Source organism: Phyllobates terribilis, unplaced genomic scaffold (genome assembly GCF_046119375.1).
Source record: "Phyllobates terribilis strain yellow unplaced genomic scaffold, ASM4611937v1 Scaffold_1__5_contigs__length_1240528914, whole genome shotgun sequence".
Classification (NCBI taxonomy): domain Eukaryota; kingdom Metazoa; phylum Chordata; class Amphibia; order Anura; family Dendrobatidae; genus Phyllobates; species Phyllobates terribilis.
The window spans coordinates 625114469-625135428 of record NW_027362761.1 but is presented as its reverse complement, the minus strand read 5'-3'; the positions used below and the strand labels follow the sequence as shown (position 1 = coordinate 625135428).

The following is a 20960-nucleotide window of genomic DNA, read 5'->3' as shown; positions in this document are numbered from 1 at the left end:
TATTATATAGAGTCATTACACACAGAGGGATCTATTATATAGAGTCATTACACACAGATGGATCTATTATATATAGTCATTACACACAGAGGGATCTATTATATAGAGTCATTACACACAGAGGGATCTATTATATAGAGTCATTACACACAGAGCGATCTATTATATAGAGTCATTACACACAGAGGGATCTATTATATAGAGTCATTACACACAGATGGATCTATTATATAGAGTCATTACACACAGAGGGATCTATTTCACGTGTTTATTTCTGTTAATGGTGATGATTATGGCTTAGAGCCAATGAGAACAAAACAGTCATTATCTCAGTAATTTAGAATTCATTTTTTGTTAATTGTTCTAATTTCCTGAGATAATGACTTTAGTGTTTTCATTGGTTGTAAGCCATAATAATCAACATTATGTCTCTACATGCAGATATCACGTACCCTCTGTGTGCATATCTCCTCAGATGATGTCTCATGGATTTCATAAAGACACATGGATCATGCACCTAATCACTCATAGAATATGGGATCCTATTTCATATGATAGAGAATGAGTATGGTAGTGTCTTGTTTATTGTGGCTGCTCCATATAGGGAGCCCTGCAGATCAATCTGGGGATTGGGGGTAAAAATGGATCAACTTTAGCAACTACAGAACTTACAGGTCGAACTTGATGGACGCAAGTCTTTATTCGGCTTTACAAATTATGTATGGTGAATGGTAAGTGTCAGCCATTGATTATGTGTGCTGGAAGATGTCATGGTGACCAGTGTAATGGAGGACATAGAGCAGTCACAGGAGCTGATGTGAGAGATGTGATGTGACCAGTGTAATGGAGGACATAGAGCAGCCACAGGAACTGATGTGAGAGATGTGATGTGACCAGTGTAATGGAGGACATAGAGCAGTCACAGGAGCTGATGTGAGAGATGTGATGTGACCAGTGTAATGGAGGACATAGAGCAGTCACAGGAGCTGATGTGAAAGATGTGACAGTGACCAGTGTAATGGAGGACATAGAGCAGTCACAGGAGCTGATGTGAGAGATGTGACAGTGACCAGTGTAATGGAGGACATAGAGCAGTCACAGGAGCTGATGTGAGAGATGTGACAGTGACCAGTGTAATGGAGGACATAGAGCAGTCACAGGAGCTGATGTGAGAGATGTGACAGTGACCAGTGTAATGGAGGACATAGAGCAGTCACAGGAGCTGATGTGAGAGATGTGACAGTGACCAGTGTAATGGAGGACATAGAGCAGTCACAGGAGCTGATGTGAGAGATGTGACAGTGACCAGTGTAATGGAGGACATAGAGCAGTCACAGGAGCTGATGTGAGAGATGTGACAGTGACCAGTGTAATGGAGGACATAGAGCAGTCACAGGAGCTGATGAGAGAGATGTGATGGATACCAGTGTAATGGAGGACATAGAGCAGTCACAGGAGCTGATGTGAGAGATGTGATGTGACCAGTGTAATGGAGGACATAGAGCAGTTACAGGAGCTGATGTGAGAGATGTGATGTGACCAGTGTAATGGAGGACATAGAGCAGTTACAGGAGCTGATGTGAGAGATGTGATGGTGACCAGTGTAATGGAGGACATAGAGCGGTCACAGGAGCTGATGTGAGAGATGTGATGTGAACAGTGTAATGGAGGACATAGAGCAGTCACAGGAACTGATGTGAGAGATGTGATGTGACCAGTGTAATGGAGGACATAGAGCAGTCACAGGATCTGATGTGAGAGATGTGATGTGAACAGTGTAATGGAGGACATAGAGCGGTCACAGGAGCTGATGTGAGAGATGTGATGGTGACCAGTGTAATGGAGGACATAGAGCAGTCGCAGGAGCTGATGTGAGAGATGTGATGGTGACCAGTGTAATGGATGACATAGAGCAGTCTCAGGAGCTGATGTGAGAGATGTGATGGTGACCAGTGTAATGGAGGACATAGAGAAGTCACAGGAGCTGATGTGAGAGATGTGATGGTGACCAGAGTAATGGATGACATAGAGCGATTACAGGAGCTGATGTGAGAGATGTGATGGTGACCAGTGTAATGGATGACATAGAGCAGTCACAGTAGCTGATGTGAGAGATGTGATGGTGACCAGAGTAATGGATGACATAGAGCGATTACAGGAGCTGATGTGAGAGATGTGATGGTGACCAGTGTAATGGAGGACATAGAGCAGCCACAGGAGCTGATGTGAGAGATGTGATGGTGAAAAGTGTAATGGAGGACATAGAGCAGTCACAGGAGCTGATGTGAGAGATGTGATGGTGACCAGTGTAATGGACGACATAGAGCAGTCACAGGAGCTGATGTGAGAGATGTGATGGTGACCAGAGTAATGGATGACATAGAGCGATTACAGGAGCTGATGTGAGAGATGTGATGGTGACCAGTGTAATGGAGGACATAGAGCAGCCACAGGAGCTGATGTGAGAGATGCGATGGTGACCAGTGTAATGGAGGACATAGAGCAGTCACAGGAGCTGATGTGAGAGATGTGATGTGACCAGTGTAATGGAGGACATAGAGCAGTCACAGGAGCTGATGTGAAAGATGTGATGGTGACCAGTGTAATGGAGGACATAGAGCAGTCACAGGAGCTGATGTGAGAGATGTGATGTGACCAGTGTAATGGAGGACATAGAGCAGTCACAGGAGCTGATGTGAGAGATGTGACGGTGACCAGTGTAAAGAAGGACATAGAGCAGTCACAGGAGCTGATGTGAGAGATGTGATGGTGACCAGTACAATGGAGGAAATAGAGCAGTCACAGGAGCTGATGTGAGAGATGTGATGGTGACCAGTGTAATGGAGGACATAGAGCAGTCACAGGAGTTGATGTGAGAGATGTGATGTGACCAGTGTAATGGATGACATAGAGCAGTCACAGGAGCTGATGTGAGAGATGTGATGGTGACCAGAGTAATGGATGACATAGAGCGATTACAGGAGCTGATGTGAGAGATGTGATGGTGACCAGTGTAATGGAGGACATAGAGCAGTCACAGGAGCTGATGTGAGAGATGTGATGGTGACCAGTGTAATGGAGGACATAGAGCAGTCACAGGAGCTGATGTGAAAGGTGTGATGGTGACCAGTGTAATGGAGGACATAGAGCAGTCACAGGAGCTGATGTGAGAGATGTGATGTGACCAGTGTAATGGAGGACATAGAGCAGTCACAGGAGCTGATGTGAGAGATGTGACGGTGACCAGTGTAATGAAGGACATAGAGCAGTCACAGGATCTGATGTGAGAGATGTGATGGTGACCAGTACAATGGAGGACATAGAGCAGTCACAGGAGCTGATGTGAGAGATGTGATGGTTACCAGTGTAATGGAGGACATAGAGCAGTCACAGGAGCTGATGTGAGAGATGTGATGTGACCAGTGTAATGGAGGACATAGATCAGTCACAGGAGCTGATGTGAGAGATGTGATGTGACCAGTGTAATGGAGGACATAGAGCAGTCGCAGGAGCTGATGTGAGAGATGTAATGGTGACCAGTGTAATGGAGGACATGGAGCAGTCGCAGGAGCTGATGTGAGAGATGTGACGGTGACCAGTGTAATGGAGGACATACAGCAGTCACAGGAGCTGATGTGAGTGATGTGATGTGACCAGTGTAATGGAGGACATAGAGCAGTCACAGGAGCTGATGTGAGAGATGTGATTGTGATCAGTGTAATGGAGGACACAGAGCAGTCACAGTAGGTGATGTGAGAGATGTGATGGTGACCAGTGTAATGGGGGACATCGAGCAGTTACAGGAGCTGATGTGAGAGATGTGATGTGACCAGTGTAATGGAGGACATAGAGAGGTCACAGGAGCTGATGTGAGAGATGTGATGTGACCAGTGTAATGGAGTACATAGAGCAGTCACAGGAGCTGATGTGAGAGATGTGATGTGACCAGTGTAATGGAGGACATAGAGCAGTCACAGGAGCTGATGTGAGAGATGTGATGTGACCAGTGTAATGGAGGACATAGAGCAGTCACAGGAGCTGATGTGAGAGATGTGATGTGACCAGTGTAATGGAGGACATAGAGCAGTCACAGGAGCTGATGTGAGACATGTGATGTGACCAGTGTAATGGAGGACATAGATCAGTCACAGGAGCTGATGTGAGAGATGTGATGTGACCAGTGTAATGGAGGACATAGATCAGTCACAGGAGCTGATGTGAGAGATGTGATGGTGACCAGTGTAATGGAGGACATAGAGCAGTCACAGGAGCTGGTGTGAGAGATGTGATGGTGACCAGTGTAATGGAGGACATAGATCAGTCACAGGAGCTGGTGTGAGAGATGTGATGTGACCAGTGTAATGGAGGACATAGAACAGTCACAGGAGCTGATGTGAGAGATGTGATGGTGACCAGTGTAATGGAGGACATAGATCAGTCACAGGAGCTGATGTGAGAGATGTGATGTGACCCGTGTAATGGAGGACATAGAGCGATTACAGGAGCTGATGTGAGAGATATGACAGTGACCAGTGTAATGGAGGACATAGAGCAGTCACAGGAGCTGGTGTGAGAGATGTGATGTGACCAGTGTAATGGAGGACATAGAGCAGTCACAGGAGCTGATGACAGATATGTGATGTGACCAGTGTAATGGAGGACATAGAGCAGTCACAGGAGCTGATGTGAGAGATGTGATGGTGACCAGTGTAATGGAGGACATAGAGCAGTCACAGGACCTGATGTGAGAGATGTGATGTTGACCAGTGTATTGCAGGACTTAGAGCCGTCAGAGTAGCTGATGTGAGAGATGTGATGGTGACCAGTGTAATTGTGAACTTATCGCAATCTCCTGGACTTCTCTTGTGCTGCATCTTTACTTGTAAACATCTCAATTCGATTTCAGATTTAATAGTGATGTCTCTTGAAATGTAAATATGTATCGCTGTAATCTTTGGTCTTGCTGATGGTTTTCGTGATTATCTTGTGATGTAATTTTTATTGACCTTTCAGGAAAGCGCTGCTACGTGCTCCTGGTCCCCTCACTGGCTGTCCTGTGTCTGGTTCTTCTCATCACCACCATCTATGGTTTCCACTTCTGTGAGTTCATACCCTTGATATAACATCTAACTTCCTCATGAGACCACTGGTCATGGTAAAATCCACTGAATGTCCAATGTCATGAGCGCCACCATTACGTATGCAGCTCCCTGCCTTGTCACATAGATGAATACTCATAATCTTTGCTCCATTCTTGTTTCTCATTTTTTCTCCTTTCTTGTTTGTCTTCAATTCTCCTTTTTTCTCACTTCATTGCTTTCCTTTCCATCCTTCTACCTTCTTCATGTTCTCTTTTCTTCTCCATTGTCCCCTTATGTTGGGTGTTAATGTGGCGCCCCTGCGGGTTCAGTCGCCACAGAGATGCTGCACCTCTCCCAGAGGTGTGGTGTCTCCCTTCTCTCAGGTAAGAGGGGAGTGCTGCACGGAACCCCAACATCTGCATCCAACACTACACTACCCCAGGCCAGCCGGAGGGGCAAGACGCAATGTAGTTTTCTGCTGAGCCCTGACCCTGGCTGGGGTGGGGGGAACCCAAAGTTAGGGGGAACCAGTAGTGGGTGTGGGTGGAGGAAGAAGTTCATGGGAGCGCTCGTACAGTAAAGGTATAAAATAGAGAATCCATCTTAGGGTGAAAAAGAACAGTGGTCTAACAGTTCGGGAGCAGAGGCTCAGTCAGAGCTCTGCTCCACAGGTTAGGGCCTAGGATAGAGGCCCCGGAGGGGAGCAGGGAGTAGGCTCCGTTCTACAAGAGGATCCCAGGGGGTACGGCGCGTGCAGGACGGCACCCATACGCCCCGCTCCTGCCAGGTGTCAGGAGGGATCTGTTGCTCCTTTCTAATCTCCAGGGGGTCAGGTTGGTCCCGGATCCGACGTACAGGAAGGACTTCAGCATACCCGAGCGGGATTGAGAGTGGGCAGCGTAGGGCAGCGGTGAGAAGGACCAAGTGTGAAGACGGTCAAAGTAGGAACACGAGAAAGTGGGGTTCCGCCAGGCATTCCTAAGCTGCTTGAAGGACGACTGAACCCCTGCCCGGTGGACGCAGCGCGATGAGGGAGGCCTTCACCTGTAAAGTGCACTTGTGAATTGCCTGAGAACTGTAAGTAAAATCTTGGACCACTGCATCGAACAGTCTCGGTCTGTTTCTTCACCGGCACCACTAATCCTCACCGCACTACAATGCCCAGCACACCTTTCATCTATTTTTACACTGCCCTGAGGCCCGCTATGCCTGTGGGGAGCCGTTCCATCTCAAGCTGCTCTAACACCTGCCTCAGAGGTCTGTTGCAGCGCTGGTGATCCTCACCAGACACCACAGGTGGTGTCACAAACTCTTTGAACTTTTCACTAATGAGTGATACCCCTTTTGTGCACTGACTGCCCTGGGCCAGCCACCTTGATAACCCCAGTGATCTGCCACCGGCCCATGGAGGCGAGTCATTCATGTCATGTTATATTGATGCTAACTAGTGATGAGCAAGCGTGCTCGGATAAGGTGTTATCTGAGCATGCTCAGTAGTGATGAGCAAGTGTGCTCGTCACTACTCAGTACTCGCTCCAGCATCAGGGTGCTCAAGATGCTCATCACTCAGCAAGTATTATGCGGGGGCATTTATGCATATAGCATTTATGCATACTTTATCGAAGTGCCATAATTTAGCAAAGTGCCCTGGCAGTTAGAAAATGGCATTGCTAATATTCATCTTTCTTCTCTTCTTACAGGTATATATTTTTCACTGCTTGTGTGATCTGTCCTGAAAACTGCATTATATCTCCATGCAATGCTCTGCAGCCTATCAATTTCTGGTATATATTTTTCACTGCTTGTGTGATCTGTCCTGAAAACTGCATTATATCTCCATGCAATGCTCTGCAGCCTATCAATTTCTGGTATATATTTTTCACTGCTTGTGTGATCTGTCCTGAAAACTGCATTATATCTCCATGCAATGCTCTGCAGCCTATCAATTTCTGGTATATATTTTTTCACTCCTCTAGCTTTTTTATTCCATGATACTTAAAGGTCATCACACTTACTTTAAGAGTTTATGATCCATGCCGAGTTTACTAGTCTGTTTTTTTTTTTTTTTTTTCCCTGCACTTTATGGTCTCCTGTTGTCTTTTAAGCTAGTGATTGATTGTTAATGAGTTAAATCTGTGCAGATCTAAGCAGATACGTCCCTATATATTGAGACTTAGTTAAGGGGAGGCATTTATGCGGGGGCATTTATGCATATAGCATTTATGCATACTTTATTGAAGTGCCATAATTTAGCAAAGTGCCCTGGCAGTTAGAAAATGGCAGTTGGACAGGGCAGGAGACAGGTAAGACATGCAAGACAATTAAACAAACTTGCTTCCAGGTCATCTTTTTGGCAAACAGTATTCACCATTTGTATCTGTGCCATTTATACTCTGGTTGCTACAATCATCCACATTCACCGTTCTCCCACAAATGCGGCACACTTCATCCATATTAATCCCTCACTCCTCTCTTCTCCTATGTACAGTTGTCATGCTCTCTTCACAATGTTATACCACGCAGATCCATTCATTCCCACCATACAACGCAGGAAACGCTCTCACAAATCACTCAATCATCTGCTCACTCTCTGTATCTTCCTTCTATTAGTCGCAGGTGATATTTCTCCCAACCCAGGACCCTCCAGTAATAATAACACTAACTCTTTCCCTGTTACATTCAGAAACCCTGCTAATCTCATTAATATTCCCTGCATATCTTCTGTCTCATTCAACTGTGCCCTTTGGAATGCACGCTCAGCTTGTAATAAACTCTCTTACATCCATGACTTTTTCCTCTCTAATTCCCTCAACCTTCTGGCTCTCACTGAAACCTGGATCCAGCAGTCGGACACCACCGCCGCTGCAGCTCTCTCCTATGGTGGCCTACATTTCTCTCATACCCCGCGACCTGACAACAGATCAGGTGGAGGTGTTGGTCTGCTTCTTTCAACAAAATGTACTTTTCAGGTTATCCCCCCTGTACCCTCCCTTATCTTCCCTTCTTTTGAGGCCCACACAGTCAGACTCTACCGGCCCTTCTCCCTGCGAGTGGCGGTTGTCTATCGCCCCCCAGGTCCCCCCCGTCAATTCCTGGATCACTTTGCTGCCTGGCTTACAAATTTTCTATCCTGCGACATCCCCACGATAATCATGGGAGACTTTAACATCCCAATTGGCGATCCTCTTTCCCCATCTGCCACGCATCTTTTATCATTAACCTCCTCCTTCGGCCTTTCACAGCTTGCTAATTCTCCTACACATGAGGACGGGAACACATTGGACCTGATTTTCTCCCGGCTTTGCTCAGTACATGACTTTACTAACTCTCCCCTTCCACTCTCTGACCATAATCTTCTTTCATTCTCTGTCAAGAACTGTGACTCTACTCAAGACACTCCAACCGTCCACACTTATAGAAATTTACGCGCCATTAACACCCAGAAATTTATAAAAAGGTTGCAATCATCATTGGCCCCAATCTCCTCCCTCTCATGTCCCGAATCTGCATTGAAGCATTATAACAAAATAATGCTATGCGCCCTGGATGAAGCCGCACCTCCTACACAAAGAACAATTCGGCATAGACGGCGACAACCCTGGCACACGCCTCAAACACGTCTTCTCCAGAGGTACTCCAGGTGCGCTGAACGGCTGTGGAGAAAATCAAATCTGCCCGAAGATTTCCTCCACTATAAATTTATGCTGAAAACATATAACTCTGCCCTTCACCTCTCCAAACAAACCTACTTTAACAACCTCATCATCTCACTTTCCAATAATCCTAAACGACTCTTTGACACGTTTCATTCTCTCCTCAATCAAACAGCACAGGCCCCGACCACCGACCTCAGCGCTGACGATCTGGCTAACTATTTCAAAGAAAAAATTGACCATATCCGACAGGAAATTTTCTCCCAATCCCCAAATGTTATGCATGCTCCCCCCCGCCACATTGTATCTTGCTCATTTTCTGACTTCGAACCAGTCACGGAAGATGAAGTGATCAGGCTCCTTGCATCTTCTCGCCCTACCACCTGCACCAGCGACCCTATTCCCTCACATCTCCTTCAGTCCCTTGCTCCAGCTGTCACCTCTCACCTAACTAAAATTTTCAACCTTTCCCTCTCATCTGGTATCTTTCCCTCTTCTTTTAAACACGCCAGCATACAACCATTACTTAAAAAACCATCCCTCGACCAGAACTGCACGGCCAACTACAGACCTGTTTCCAATCTTCCCTTTATCTCTAAACTCCTGGAACGCCTGGTCCACTCCCGTCTAATCCGCTATCTCTCAGACAACTCTCTTCTTGACCCTTTACAATCTGGTTTCCGCTCTTTACATTCTACTGAAACTGCCCTCACTAAAGTCTCTAATGATCTACTAACAGCTAAATCTAATGGTCACTACTCCCTGCTGATTCTCCTGGATCTCTCTGCAGCATTTGACACTGTGGATCACCAGCTCCTCCTCACTATGCTCCGCACTATTGGCCTCAAGGACACGGTTCTCTCCTGGTTCTCCTCCTATCTCTCTGACCGCTCCTTCTCTGTGTCTTTTGCCGGCTCCTCCTCCTCCCTACTTCCTCTTACTGTCGGGGTTCCTCAAGGATCAGTCCTAGGCCCCCTTCTTTTCTCCTTATACACCGCTCCTATTGGACAAACAATCAGTAGATTCGGTTTTCAGTACCATCTCTATGCTGATGACACCCAACTATACACCTCTGCTCCGGACATCACCCCTGCATTACTACAAAAGACCAGTGATTGTCTTTCTGCTGTGTCTAACATTATGTCCTCCCTCTACCTAAAACTGAATCTGTCAAAAACTGAACTACTCGTCTTTCCTCCCTCCATTAATCTACCTGTGCCCGATATTGCCATCTCCGTTTGTGGCTCAACCATTACTCCCCAGCTACAAGCCCGCTGTCTTGGGGTCATTTTTGATTCAGATCTTTCTTTCACTCCTCACATCAAATCACTCGCTCGTTCATGTCATCTACACCTCAAAAACATCTCAAGAATCAGGACTTTTCTCACCTTTGACTCGGCAAAAACTCTTACTGTCGCTCTTATTCATTCTCGTCTTGACTATTGCAACGCTCTACTAATCGGTCTCCCTCTTACTAAACTCTCCCCTCTCCAATCCGTCCTGAACGCAGCAGCCAGGATCATATTCCTCGCCAACCGCTACTCAGATGCCTCTTCCCTGTGCCAGTCATTGCATTGGTTGCCCATCCAATATAGAGTTCGTTTTAAACTTATCACGCTTACCCACAAAGCGCTCCATGCTTCAGTACCCCCCTACATCTCCTCCCTTGTCTCAGTCTACCACCCTACACGTGCCCTCCGTTCTGCAAATGACTTGAAACTAAAATCCTCCATAATCCGAACTTCCCACTCCCGTCTCCAAGATTTCTCGCGTGCTGCGCCAATTCTCTGGAATGCACTACCCAGGACAGTTCGATTAATTCCCAATACCCACAGTTTCAAACGAACCCTAAAAACACATTTCTTTAGACTGGCGTATCACCTAAACACACTCTGTCCATCCCAGCTTTCCCCCATATTAAAATCTTCTTCAACTTCGGGTTCAAACCAACCATGCACATAATAGCCTCTGTCAGGACTGCACACATACTGGCTGGCGACCAGTCCATGTATTATTATTTATCCTATTCAGTATATCAAGGCTGCATTATACAATATATGTACTTTTTACCTTTTGTGTCTCCCCCACTTCCTCATAGACTGTAAGCTCGCGAGCAGGGCCCTCACTCCGTTCGATATGAGATATGCTTATTCTGTATTGTCTGTATAAGTCCCCCCTAAAATTTGTAAAGTGCTGCGGAATATGTTGGCGCTATAAAAATAAACTATTATTATTATTATATTATAAGTATTTTTGAATGGTCATGCACAAGTTCGGGTCTCCGCCCCGCATGTTTGGCACTTGTTAGACAGCCAATTAACATGCGGGGATTGCCTGCCAGTCACTGTAATGTCGTAGCCATGTTGGTAATGACATTACAGTGAATGGCTGGCCGCACAGCGTCATCAGGTCTATATAAGACCCGGGACCCTACGCTTGGCACAGTGTACCAATGGAAACAGGCAGAGCAGGGAGAGGTGCTGCTCAACTAGGGACATAGTTTTAGCTGTGTATAGGCAGGGATTAGACATCATTTATATTTCTTTCAACTGCAAGGACAGCCATTATTAGGGCTAATTATAATTAATGTTAATACTGCTGTTAGCAGCACTTAGGGAGAGATTGTGCCGGAGGGATAGAGGAGGACAGGATAGGGTTAAATTCACATCCTTTCTACTGCAACTCATACCAAAAGCCTTTCCATTGGCTAATATTATAATTTTTGCTCTTAATCCTGCAAATTGTTCTGAGCAGGAAAATATTATACACCATTTATACTGCACGAGTTGTGCATCAAACGCATACAGCCAGACTTGGTTGGTTAGCAATTGCATCTCTGTACTGCTGCTGTAGTCTAACAAGTCCATCTAAGCTGGGCAAATGTTCCTGAAATACAAATACTGCAAAGTTTTTTTAGCAGGAAAATATTATATGCCAGTTATACTGTTCCAGTTGTGTGTTAAAAGCATTCAGCAGGAATAGTTGGTTAGCAATAGCATCGCTATATTGCAACTGCAGTGTAACAAGTCTATCTGAGATGGGCACATTTTTCTGCAATACAAATCCTGCAAAGTTTTCTCAACAGGAATATATATGATACGTAATTTAAAATTGTAAAGGCACGTGGCAAGGGACGGGAAAGTGGACGTGATGCTGATGGTGAACGCAAAAGCCGAGGCCGTGGGCAAGGTGAAACTGTCCCTGCTGCAGGAGCACAACAAATGCACACATCATGTCATCCTAGCTTCCTGTCCCACTTTGTAGGGGGGCACAGAACCCCACTATTGAAGCCAGACCAGTGTTAAAAGGTTGTTGGATGGATAACAGATGATTATTCCAGTCAGTTTTCCAGCACCACCCTGTCTTCCACATGGTCCAGTCTCAGCAGCTGTGATTCTGGACCATATAATCCTCACCCTGATCCTCCTACCTCCCACCATTCAGAGTGCCCAGAGACAAGGGATCCCACATTTGGACACTCCAAAGAGCTGTTCATATTTCCATTTATAGATTCTGGCCTCACGCCCTGACCGTTTCAAGCAGGACATGAGGAGATCGCAGGTAGCGATGCCCAAATATTTGAGCAGCCACAGTCACACGAAGGCGATGGTGTGAAACTGCAATTACTGTCGGTGGATGATGATGAGACACAATTGCCAACAAGTGATGTTGTTAAGTCAGCAAGTCACGAGGAGGACTAGGGTGTGGAAGTGCAAGATGAGTTGGTGGATGATAACGTTACTGACCCAACTTGAGAAGGTGACATGCAGAGTGAGGACAGCAGCGCAGAGGGGGGGAATCTGCAAAACCACGCAGGAAGATGCAGTGGGGTGGCCACAGACATAAAGCGGGAAACTGCTCACTAGAATACCAACACGAGGGAAGTTGCCAGTCCAAGGGTTAGGTCTTCCCGAGTCTGGTGCTTTTTTAAGGACTGTCCAGTTAACTCACAAAAAGACCATTTGCAACATCTGCCATGCCAGTATCAGCAGTAGCAGTACAACTACCAGCTTGACCACAACCAGCGTGCTCAGGCACATGACAGCAAAGCACCCAACTAGTTGGGCCGAAAGCCAGGGTCCAGAAACAAGTAGATCCTACCCTAGTCCTTGGAATGCAAGCACAAATACGCAGACCACAATACTAAATGGCCACATTTCCAGACTGCTTGCCCAGGAAAAGTTGCCATTTAGGCTTGTGGAGACAGAATCTTTCCACAACCTCATTGCAGTGGCCGTCCCTCGGTACTCGGTCCCCAGCCGCCACTATTTCTCCCAGTGTGCCGTCCTTGCATTACACAGGCACGTGTTCCATAATATCAGCCATGTCCTGACTAACGCTGTTACTGGGAAGGTCCACTTAACTACGAACATATGGACAAGTGCTTGTGGCCAGGGACATTACATTTTCCTGATGGCACATTGGGTGAACATTGTGGAAGCCAGGACCCTGTCGGACCCTGGGACAGAACACGTGCTACCGACACCAAGGAATGCAGGCCCTGGTTCAATCAGGGTTTCCACACCTTCTACAGCAGTTTTTGCATCTACTCCTCCTCCTCATCCTCCATCTTCAAAAAGTCAACATCAGTCGCAAGCTGGAAACACTGCAGCACTGCCTCGGGCCAAGTGGTAACAGGCTCTGCTGAAGCTAATCTGCTTAGGTAAAAAACCACGCACAACGCCGCAGACTTGTTGAAAGCTGTAACAGACCAGACTGATCTGTGGCACTCGCCCCTTAACCTACAACCAGGCATAGTCATGTGTGACAATGGCCTTAACCTGGTGGCGGCTGTGAAGCTTGGCAACCTCGCACACGTACCATGCCTGGCCCATGTTCTCAACCTAGTGGTTCAGCAGTTTGAAAATACCTACCCAGATCTGCCTGGGCTACTTGTGAAAGTATGCCACGAGTGTACCCATTTCCACAAGTCAGCTACAGCTGCCTCTGCCCTGGCAGTGCTTCAGCAGCTTTTGCAACTTTCACCTCACCGACTGGCGATGTCACCGACCTTTGGAACTCAATGTTGCAAATGTTGCCAAGGCTTTGTGAGCAGCAGAGGTCATTAATTGAATACCAGCTACAACATGGCCATCAGTATTCCGGTCAGCCTCTGCACATAACAGCTGATGAGTGGGCATGGATGTCTGACATCTGTGTCATTCTCCAAGACTTTGATTACTCGACCAAGATGATGCCATAATCAGTGTAACCAGCACGCTTCTCTGTCTACTGAAACGCTTGCTGCTCACAATTAAAAAGTTGGCTTTGCAGCAAGTTGAGATGGAGCAAGAAACTGATGCTACACAGCACAGCCTCATCTCATCTTCTCAACGTGGATTGGGTGAAGGAGGAGAAGGAGGAGCTGGTTGCCTGTGCTACAGACGGTACTACCTACCTTCATCTGGTCTGTTCAGCATGGATGGACTGAAGACGAGGAGGAGGAGAAGATGGACATTCGTGCTCTTGGAGAGGACAGGGAAATCTTGGCTGTTTGCAGTCAGGCTGTTACGGGTCCGGGTGGTGGAACCTCTGTGCCGAGGTGCAAGGAGGGACCCAGAGGGGCGTGACTAAGTATCCACCCGAACCGACCCTGGTCGTACGGCAGCTAACCACACCGTGACCAGGGAGGATCCGAGCTGAGGGACCAGGTCCTACTCTGGGGATGACCTTGTAAGAGAGCAGGTGGCTCCCATGGGTCAGATGGCTGGGACTGACCGGTATGGCGGATGGACACGGCAAGCAGGCGGAAGTCTCTGGTAGCAGACAGGTGGTCACAGTTCGAGAAAGCAGGGCAAGTAGCAGTCTTTAGGTTTACCAGGAAGGTGGTCACAGCAAGTGACGGCAGGGTCTCCAGGCAGGCTGGCAGGAAACAGGCAGGTGCTCCAGGTGAGCGGGCAGACAGACGAGGCAGGTAACTGGCAGGTAACTGGTGGGCGCTCCCAGGTGAGCGGTCTGACAGACAAGGCAGGCGGATGCTCCCAGGTGAGCGGACAGATAGCCAAGGCAGGTAACAGGCAGATAACAGGTGAGCGCTCCAGGTGAGCAGGCTGGCAGGCTCGGCAGGTAACGGGCAGATAACAGGCTGGCAGATAGGACGGAAAGTCCGGCTAGCAGCGGAACATGAGGGCTGAAGCACAGATCAGACACAGTGCAAACAACTTTGCTCGGGCACCTCCATTTTGGAGGAGGTGCCTTAAATGTGAGAAGTCCTCTGGCCATTGGCCGGGGACTCTTTAGGAAGACGCGCGCTGTCCCTTTAAGAGAGGGGGGAGTGCGCGCGCACGCGCCCTAAGCACTCTACTGGCGGAGGAACGCGCGCCGGCCACAGCAGGGAACGGAGCGCAGGGAGAAGCCGCGCCAGGAGCCGGGGGGCGAGAGAGACGGTGTCCCTATCTGACATGGGGCATGGACGCCGCTGCGCTGACAGAGACAGGAGCGCTGGAGGAACCCACGTGAGGAGAGCAGAGGTGAGAGGGACGGCGTCCCTGCCTACCAGAGGGCAGGGACGCCGATGCTACACTGGCACACATAGCTGACTTTATGTTCCGCTGCCTTTCCTGTGACGAATTTTGGCTAACACTAATTACTGGTTGGTCACCCTTCTAGACTCACGCTACAAGGAGAACTTTCCATCTCTCCTTCCCGTGGCGGACAGGTCTAATAAAATGTTGCAGTACCAGATGGCCCTTGTTGAAGATTTATTAAAAAAATTCCCATCTGACAACGCTGGCGGCAGAGGTCACAGCTCCTTGGACAACCAATGAGTAGAGATGAGGGAGACACAAACCAGATGCAGCAGAGGCAGGGGAACACTGTCAAAGGTCTGGGACAGTTTTCTCAGACCCTCCCACCACCCAGGCCCTGATGCGCGGGGTACTCTGACAAGGAGGGAAAAGTTTTGGAAGATGCTGAACGGGTACCTTGCCGACCTCACCAGTGTCCTCCTTGATTCCTCTGTGCATTACAACTATTGGGTATCCAAAAACAACAAGGAAAAATGAACTACACAAATATATTAAAAAGTTATATCTTTATTTATACACAATTTAAAAAAAAAACAGAAAAAAGGAAAATAGTGGTATCTTATAGAGATGAGCGAATGTTTTGATATTCGGGTTCCGATCGGCGAATCTGCAATATTCGCCGATTTATTAGTCGAATATTCAATGAACGTTACTAAATGCCATAGGATTCAATGATTCAATGGGAGGCAAAAAAATGCATATGCAACACCTTCAAATGTGCCCAAAAGCTGCCAAAACACATCAAATTAGGGGCATACACCCGGAAAGTGCCATCAATTGACCCAGAGTACAAGTACTATAATTATTATTATTATTACAGCGACATTTATTCCGTGGCGCTTTACATGTCAAAAGGGGTCACCAACTGGTACAAGAGGAGAGAGGACCCTGCCCGCGAGGGCACACAAGCAATCTGCAAGGGATGGGTGAGGATACAGTAGGTCAGGGTACAGCTAGTCATGCAGCGGTATGCTGGAGTGAGGCTTACCGCAGATTGTACGCTTGTCACAAGTGGGTCTTCAGCTTCCTTTTCAAGGTTTCCACGGTAGGTGACACAGTCTGATGTGTTGGGGTACAGCGTTATCACAGTAGCTGAGATGCACTGGACAAATTGTATGCGATTGTGACAAGAAGAGATATGAGGGAAGTAGAGAAGGAGATCTTGGAAGGATGGGAGGTTGCGTGCAGGTAACTAGTACATTGAGACTAGGTCACACATGTATGGAGGAGATAGGTTTTTGATGGCTTGGTATTCCAAAGTTATCTTCAAAAATACGATAGAAAAAAAGGGGGAGTTTTATAATTCGTGAACATAAATTCCCATTTACTTTTTATTGAATATCATTAAAATTCACCAACGAAAAAACCCAGGTGTGAAACTAAATGGATACCTGTTTCCCTTGTCGAAAGATAAAGGAAAACCACTCTGACCTCAATGTGTCTCTAGTCCGAACCTAAAGCTGGTCCTGCCTGCTAGTGGAGGTTGGCACCCTGGGTCACGATGGGCAGCCATTCACTTTGATGGATAGGTCAGTTGGGGGGGGGGGGGGGGTGAATAAGATGGTGGAAAGATGATGCATTCTATTTTATCAATGTTAATATTTACAAATCTAGCAGAGAAGAAAGATGAAATAGAGGACAGACATTGTGGGATTCTGGTTAGTAAAGAGGTGATATCAGGTCCAGAGAGGTAGATCTGTGTGTCATCAGCATAGAGGTGATACTGAAAGCCATGAGACTCTATGAGCTGTCCCAGGCCAAAGGTGTAGATGGAGAAGAGCAGGGGTCCTAGAACTGAATCTTGGGGGACACCGACAGATAGGGGTGAGATGAGGAGGTGGTGTGTGAGTGGGAGACGCTGAATGTCCTGTCGGTTAGGTATGAAAAGATCCAAGACAGGGCCAAGTCTGTGATGACGAAAGGTTCATTTATTATTATTACTCATTATAATTCGCCACTTATAGTTTTTTATTTTGTTCATTTATTATATTTATTTTCACCTTTATTTCATTCTTGTTTCTATTTTTGGATTCTTGATACATTAATTGTCCACCTCCTAGATTTATTTCATCTGCCAGTTGATCTTTCACTTTTTCTCCATTGAGACTCTTCTTTGGATCATGGTATTACATAGTAATTGTATCAGTTACTTCTCATGGTCCGGTCACTGCTCTATAGCAGCCAGATGTCCGGAAATTGCCGTCTCTTCTCCCCCTGTTTAGTAATTACATTTCTCTATTCAGTATACGCTGGTGGCGTGAATTGATGTGAATTAATGGTTTACGTCCTCTGGAGTTACGATCCCCTTACATATTATCCATCTCCCCTCCATCCCATCGTCACTCAGGTCGCAGTGCGCTTGCACGACCATAACTACGCAGAACGGCATAGCGGGACACTGGCGCATGTGCAGACATACTGGCACTTTGTTGCCATGGTGTCAGTGTCTGGCTTGCGTCTCGCCATCCAGAACCAGGAAGAAGACATTACATAATCTCAGGAGCCGGCGTGCAATGCGTCGCACACGTGACTGCATTTTTTTATTCCCCACTGTGGACACTAATGATTATGGTCTTGTCACTTATTCTATTTGCTCCCACACAGTATTTAAACCCACAGCTCTTTTCCCCCTCTATACACGACCCTTGAGGAAGCAGGGTGAAACGCGCGTCAGGGCTCTGGTCATCATTATGTAGGCTATTTCTTCACAGGTGTACAAGGATTATTCATTACTTCTGCCTTCTTCATATTTACTTACTATTGATCTATGTATCCTTATGGATTATCCATTGCTTTAGTATTGTGCATATCTGCATATTGCGATCATTTCATCCCTGAACTCTCTTTTTACTGAAATGTGACCTTACTCCCTCTTAGGCTTTGTTACCATATAATATTTTACCGGACATTGATCAGTACATTATGGGACCCTATACTTATGTTCATTAGCCTTTCTTGTTCTTTATATATATATATATATATATATACACATACTTATTATTTGGACTATTAGCTACATTACATATAGGATCAATGACGGTGGTTTCTGTGGCTCCAGGACACAACGCATGGGGTGATAACCTAGTGATTTATGTTGTATACTGAGATTATAGCACTCGAATTGCTGATTTGTCATCTATCGCTTTAGAGGCTTTTTCTTGCACATATAATAGTGTGACATGGGAACATAAAGGCTATACAATAACTCTAATCAGAACTTAATTAAAATAATAGACACAAACCAAGTGTTGGGAAAACAGGCCGCAATGTTTTATTAAGGATTTTAATCAACAATTAAAAAATAAGCCACAATAATCAATAATAAATAATCAGTAATAAATAATCATTTCTGTAAACAGCGGCTCAGACCTTAATTCACTTGAGCCGCGCCATAAATATATAAATACAACCAACACTGCCGAGCTACAAGGCTACAAGGCCGGGTGTAACCTCACTCTAATAAAACACCCCACAATTAATATATAACAAAAGAAATTTAAGGGAGTGGTGGGCCAGGGATCTTCAAACTGGGTTAGCAATGCTCCTTTGCTGGCCATCAGGGGTTAAATATCAGTCAGCTGTCTCTTTCCAGCTGATCCACAGATCCTGGGCTTACTGGATTCTCCAGGTGTCCCTCATCTGCCAGCAAGGAGATACCAGCCAAAACTCAGCAGGATTAACCCCTGAAGGGACTCATAAACACGATCAGTATTATTCCCACTGATCTTCACCCTTTTATAATTCTATCTGCCCCCTTAGTTTATTACACGGAGGTAACATTTTGGCTTTACTATTTTTGTCATCTATTCACTACTACGCACTATTGTGCCTTTAGCTGGTTTACTCCTTGATTGAACTTTCCTCTATCATTATTTTACATGTTTTTTTTAAATGTGTTCAATAACAAATACTTTTATAAGAAGTGGAGAATAATTGATCCCTACGACAATCATCTACGGGATGCATTTGTCAGTATCTCTGTGGGTGACTCCAACACTGATTATGGAGGTCGCTGTAAGTACATGTGATAGTGATGGTGATGAACGCTGAGGGTCGTACTTCTCTCTCCTGTGTGATGCCGGATGTGTATCTGACGTGCTCTTTCTCATTCTCAGGTGCAGGAGATACCCCAATGTCCGGGAATGGATCGGGAGCGTCATCTGCCGCAGGTACAGTCCACAGGAGCCGCCTGGTGAGCAGGTAGAGGCCGTGTACAGGGGACGGGGAGTTATGGCCACTGGTTGTCAGCAGTGTTACTGATGATGCCGATGTACTGACGAGACTTCTTGTATTTATTGGCTAAAAAATGACTTCTAGACCCCCTTCTAGATTTCCTGTATTATTGCTTAATTGCTCAATTGGAAATGTATGATGACACAGCGGAGGCGATCTATAACTACTGCTGTCACCATACACAACTACCACTCTCATCATACATAACTACTCCCCTCATCTTACTTAGCGGCCAGTATAAGACCCAGCTCAGGATTCCCCGCACTATACATAATATATCCTGCAGTATTCTTACACTGAGGGAAGGTATTACCCCCATTTGTCTCCATATGACCCATGTGAGAAAGTATCTGCGCTCTTTTGTATCAGATAAAGCACCAAATTAATAAATGGCTGAAGACCAGAATCTAAACCTCTCGGTGTAATGACAGAACCACCAAATGTTTCCAGAATAAGACCGGCGCACCTTTAGTAATGCAGCAAGTGATATAAAGTATATTAGGACCTGCAGCGTACGCGCGTTTCCCTATATAATAAGTGTTATTTGCAGTTTGTTCTTTTGGAGTAGTTTCCTCACTTCTATCGACTGATTTACTAAAGTAAAACTTTTCTCCCCAACAAACAATAAGACAGCTGATGCTGAGGGCAAACAATGGGAATTACCCGCCGAAATCATCTATTACATTAATAAGTGGTGATCGGTGAAGTCCACAACGACATGTTACAAAGGATGTAACTGGTGGTAAATAGCACAATATTACATTGAAACTTACCATATTATGGTCGCTGTTTCCCAAATGCTCCTTGACCTGCAGATCTGAAATTGTATCTTGTCTATTTGACAGCACCAGATCCAGCAGATTACCAGATCCAGCAGATTACCTCCCCTGGTTGGTTCATCTAATTGTCTTGAACTGTGGATAAGAACTTGCAGATTTTAGCGCAACTGGAAGATTCTATGTCCCATTGGATATCTGGATAGTTGCAATCCCCCATAATAAGGACCCTATTATTATTTGCGGCCTTTTAATTTGTTGCAGCATTTCATCCTCTACCTGTTCCTCTATATTAGGAGGCTTGTAACAAACTCCAATTAGCAGCTTTCCATTATGGCCATCCCCATGTACATTTACCCAGACTGACTCTACATTGTCGCAGCGCCCTCCAATGTTGTCATTGAGCACAGGTTTTAAGTTGGATCTAACGATGATACACACCCTCCACATTTTTGTTTTTCCTGTCCTGTAGTGTATCCCTTTATGTTTGTCACCCAGTCATGGCTTTATCCAGCCGGGCTTCCGTAAAACCCACCATATCGTATTCTGTGACCGACATAAGAGTCTCCAGTTCAGACATTTTGTTTGCGAGACTTCTTGCATTTTCCAGCAGACATTTAATAGTATTAGCACATTTGTTACTCCTACTCAGCTCCCTACTTTCCAGCCCCCCCTATATCCTCTATAACC

At 46.1% G+C, this 20960-nt stretch overlaps 1 protein-coding gene across 6 annotated transcripts in view; it reads left to right on the top strand.

Annotated features, from left to right (window-relative positions):
* LOC141169838 (killer cell lectin-like receptor subfamily G member 1) overlaps nt 1-20960 on the top strand; it is a 240318-nt gene that overhangs the window by 174878 nt on the left and 44480 nt on the right. For all 6 annotated transcript variants that reach the window (XM_073655129.1, XM_073655125.1, XM_073655124.1 and 3 more), the window contains 2 exons: nt 5014-5100; nt 19377-19430. In XM_073655129.1, coding sequence (XP_073511230.1) covers nt 5014-5100; nt 19377-19430 — 141 coding nt within the window. The remainder of the gene's footprint in view (nt 1-5013; nt 5101-19376; nt 19431-20960) is intronic.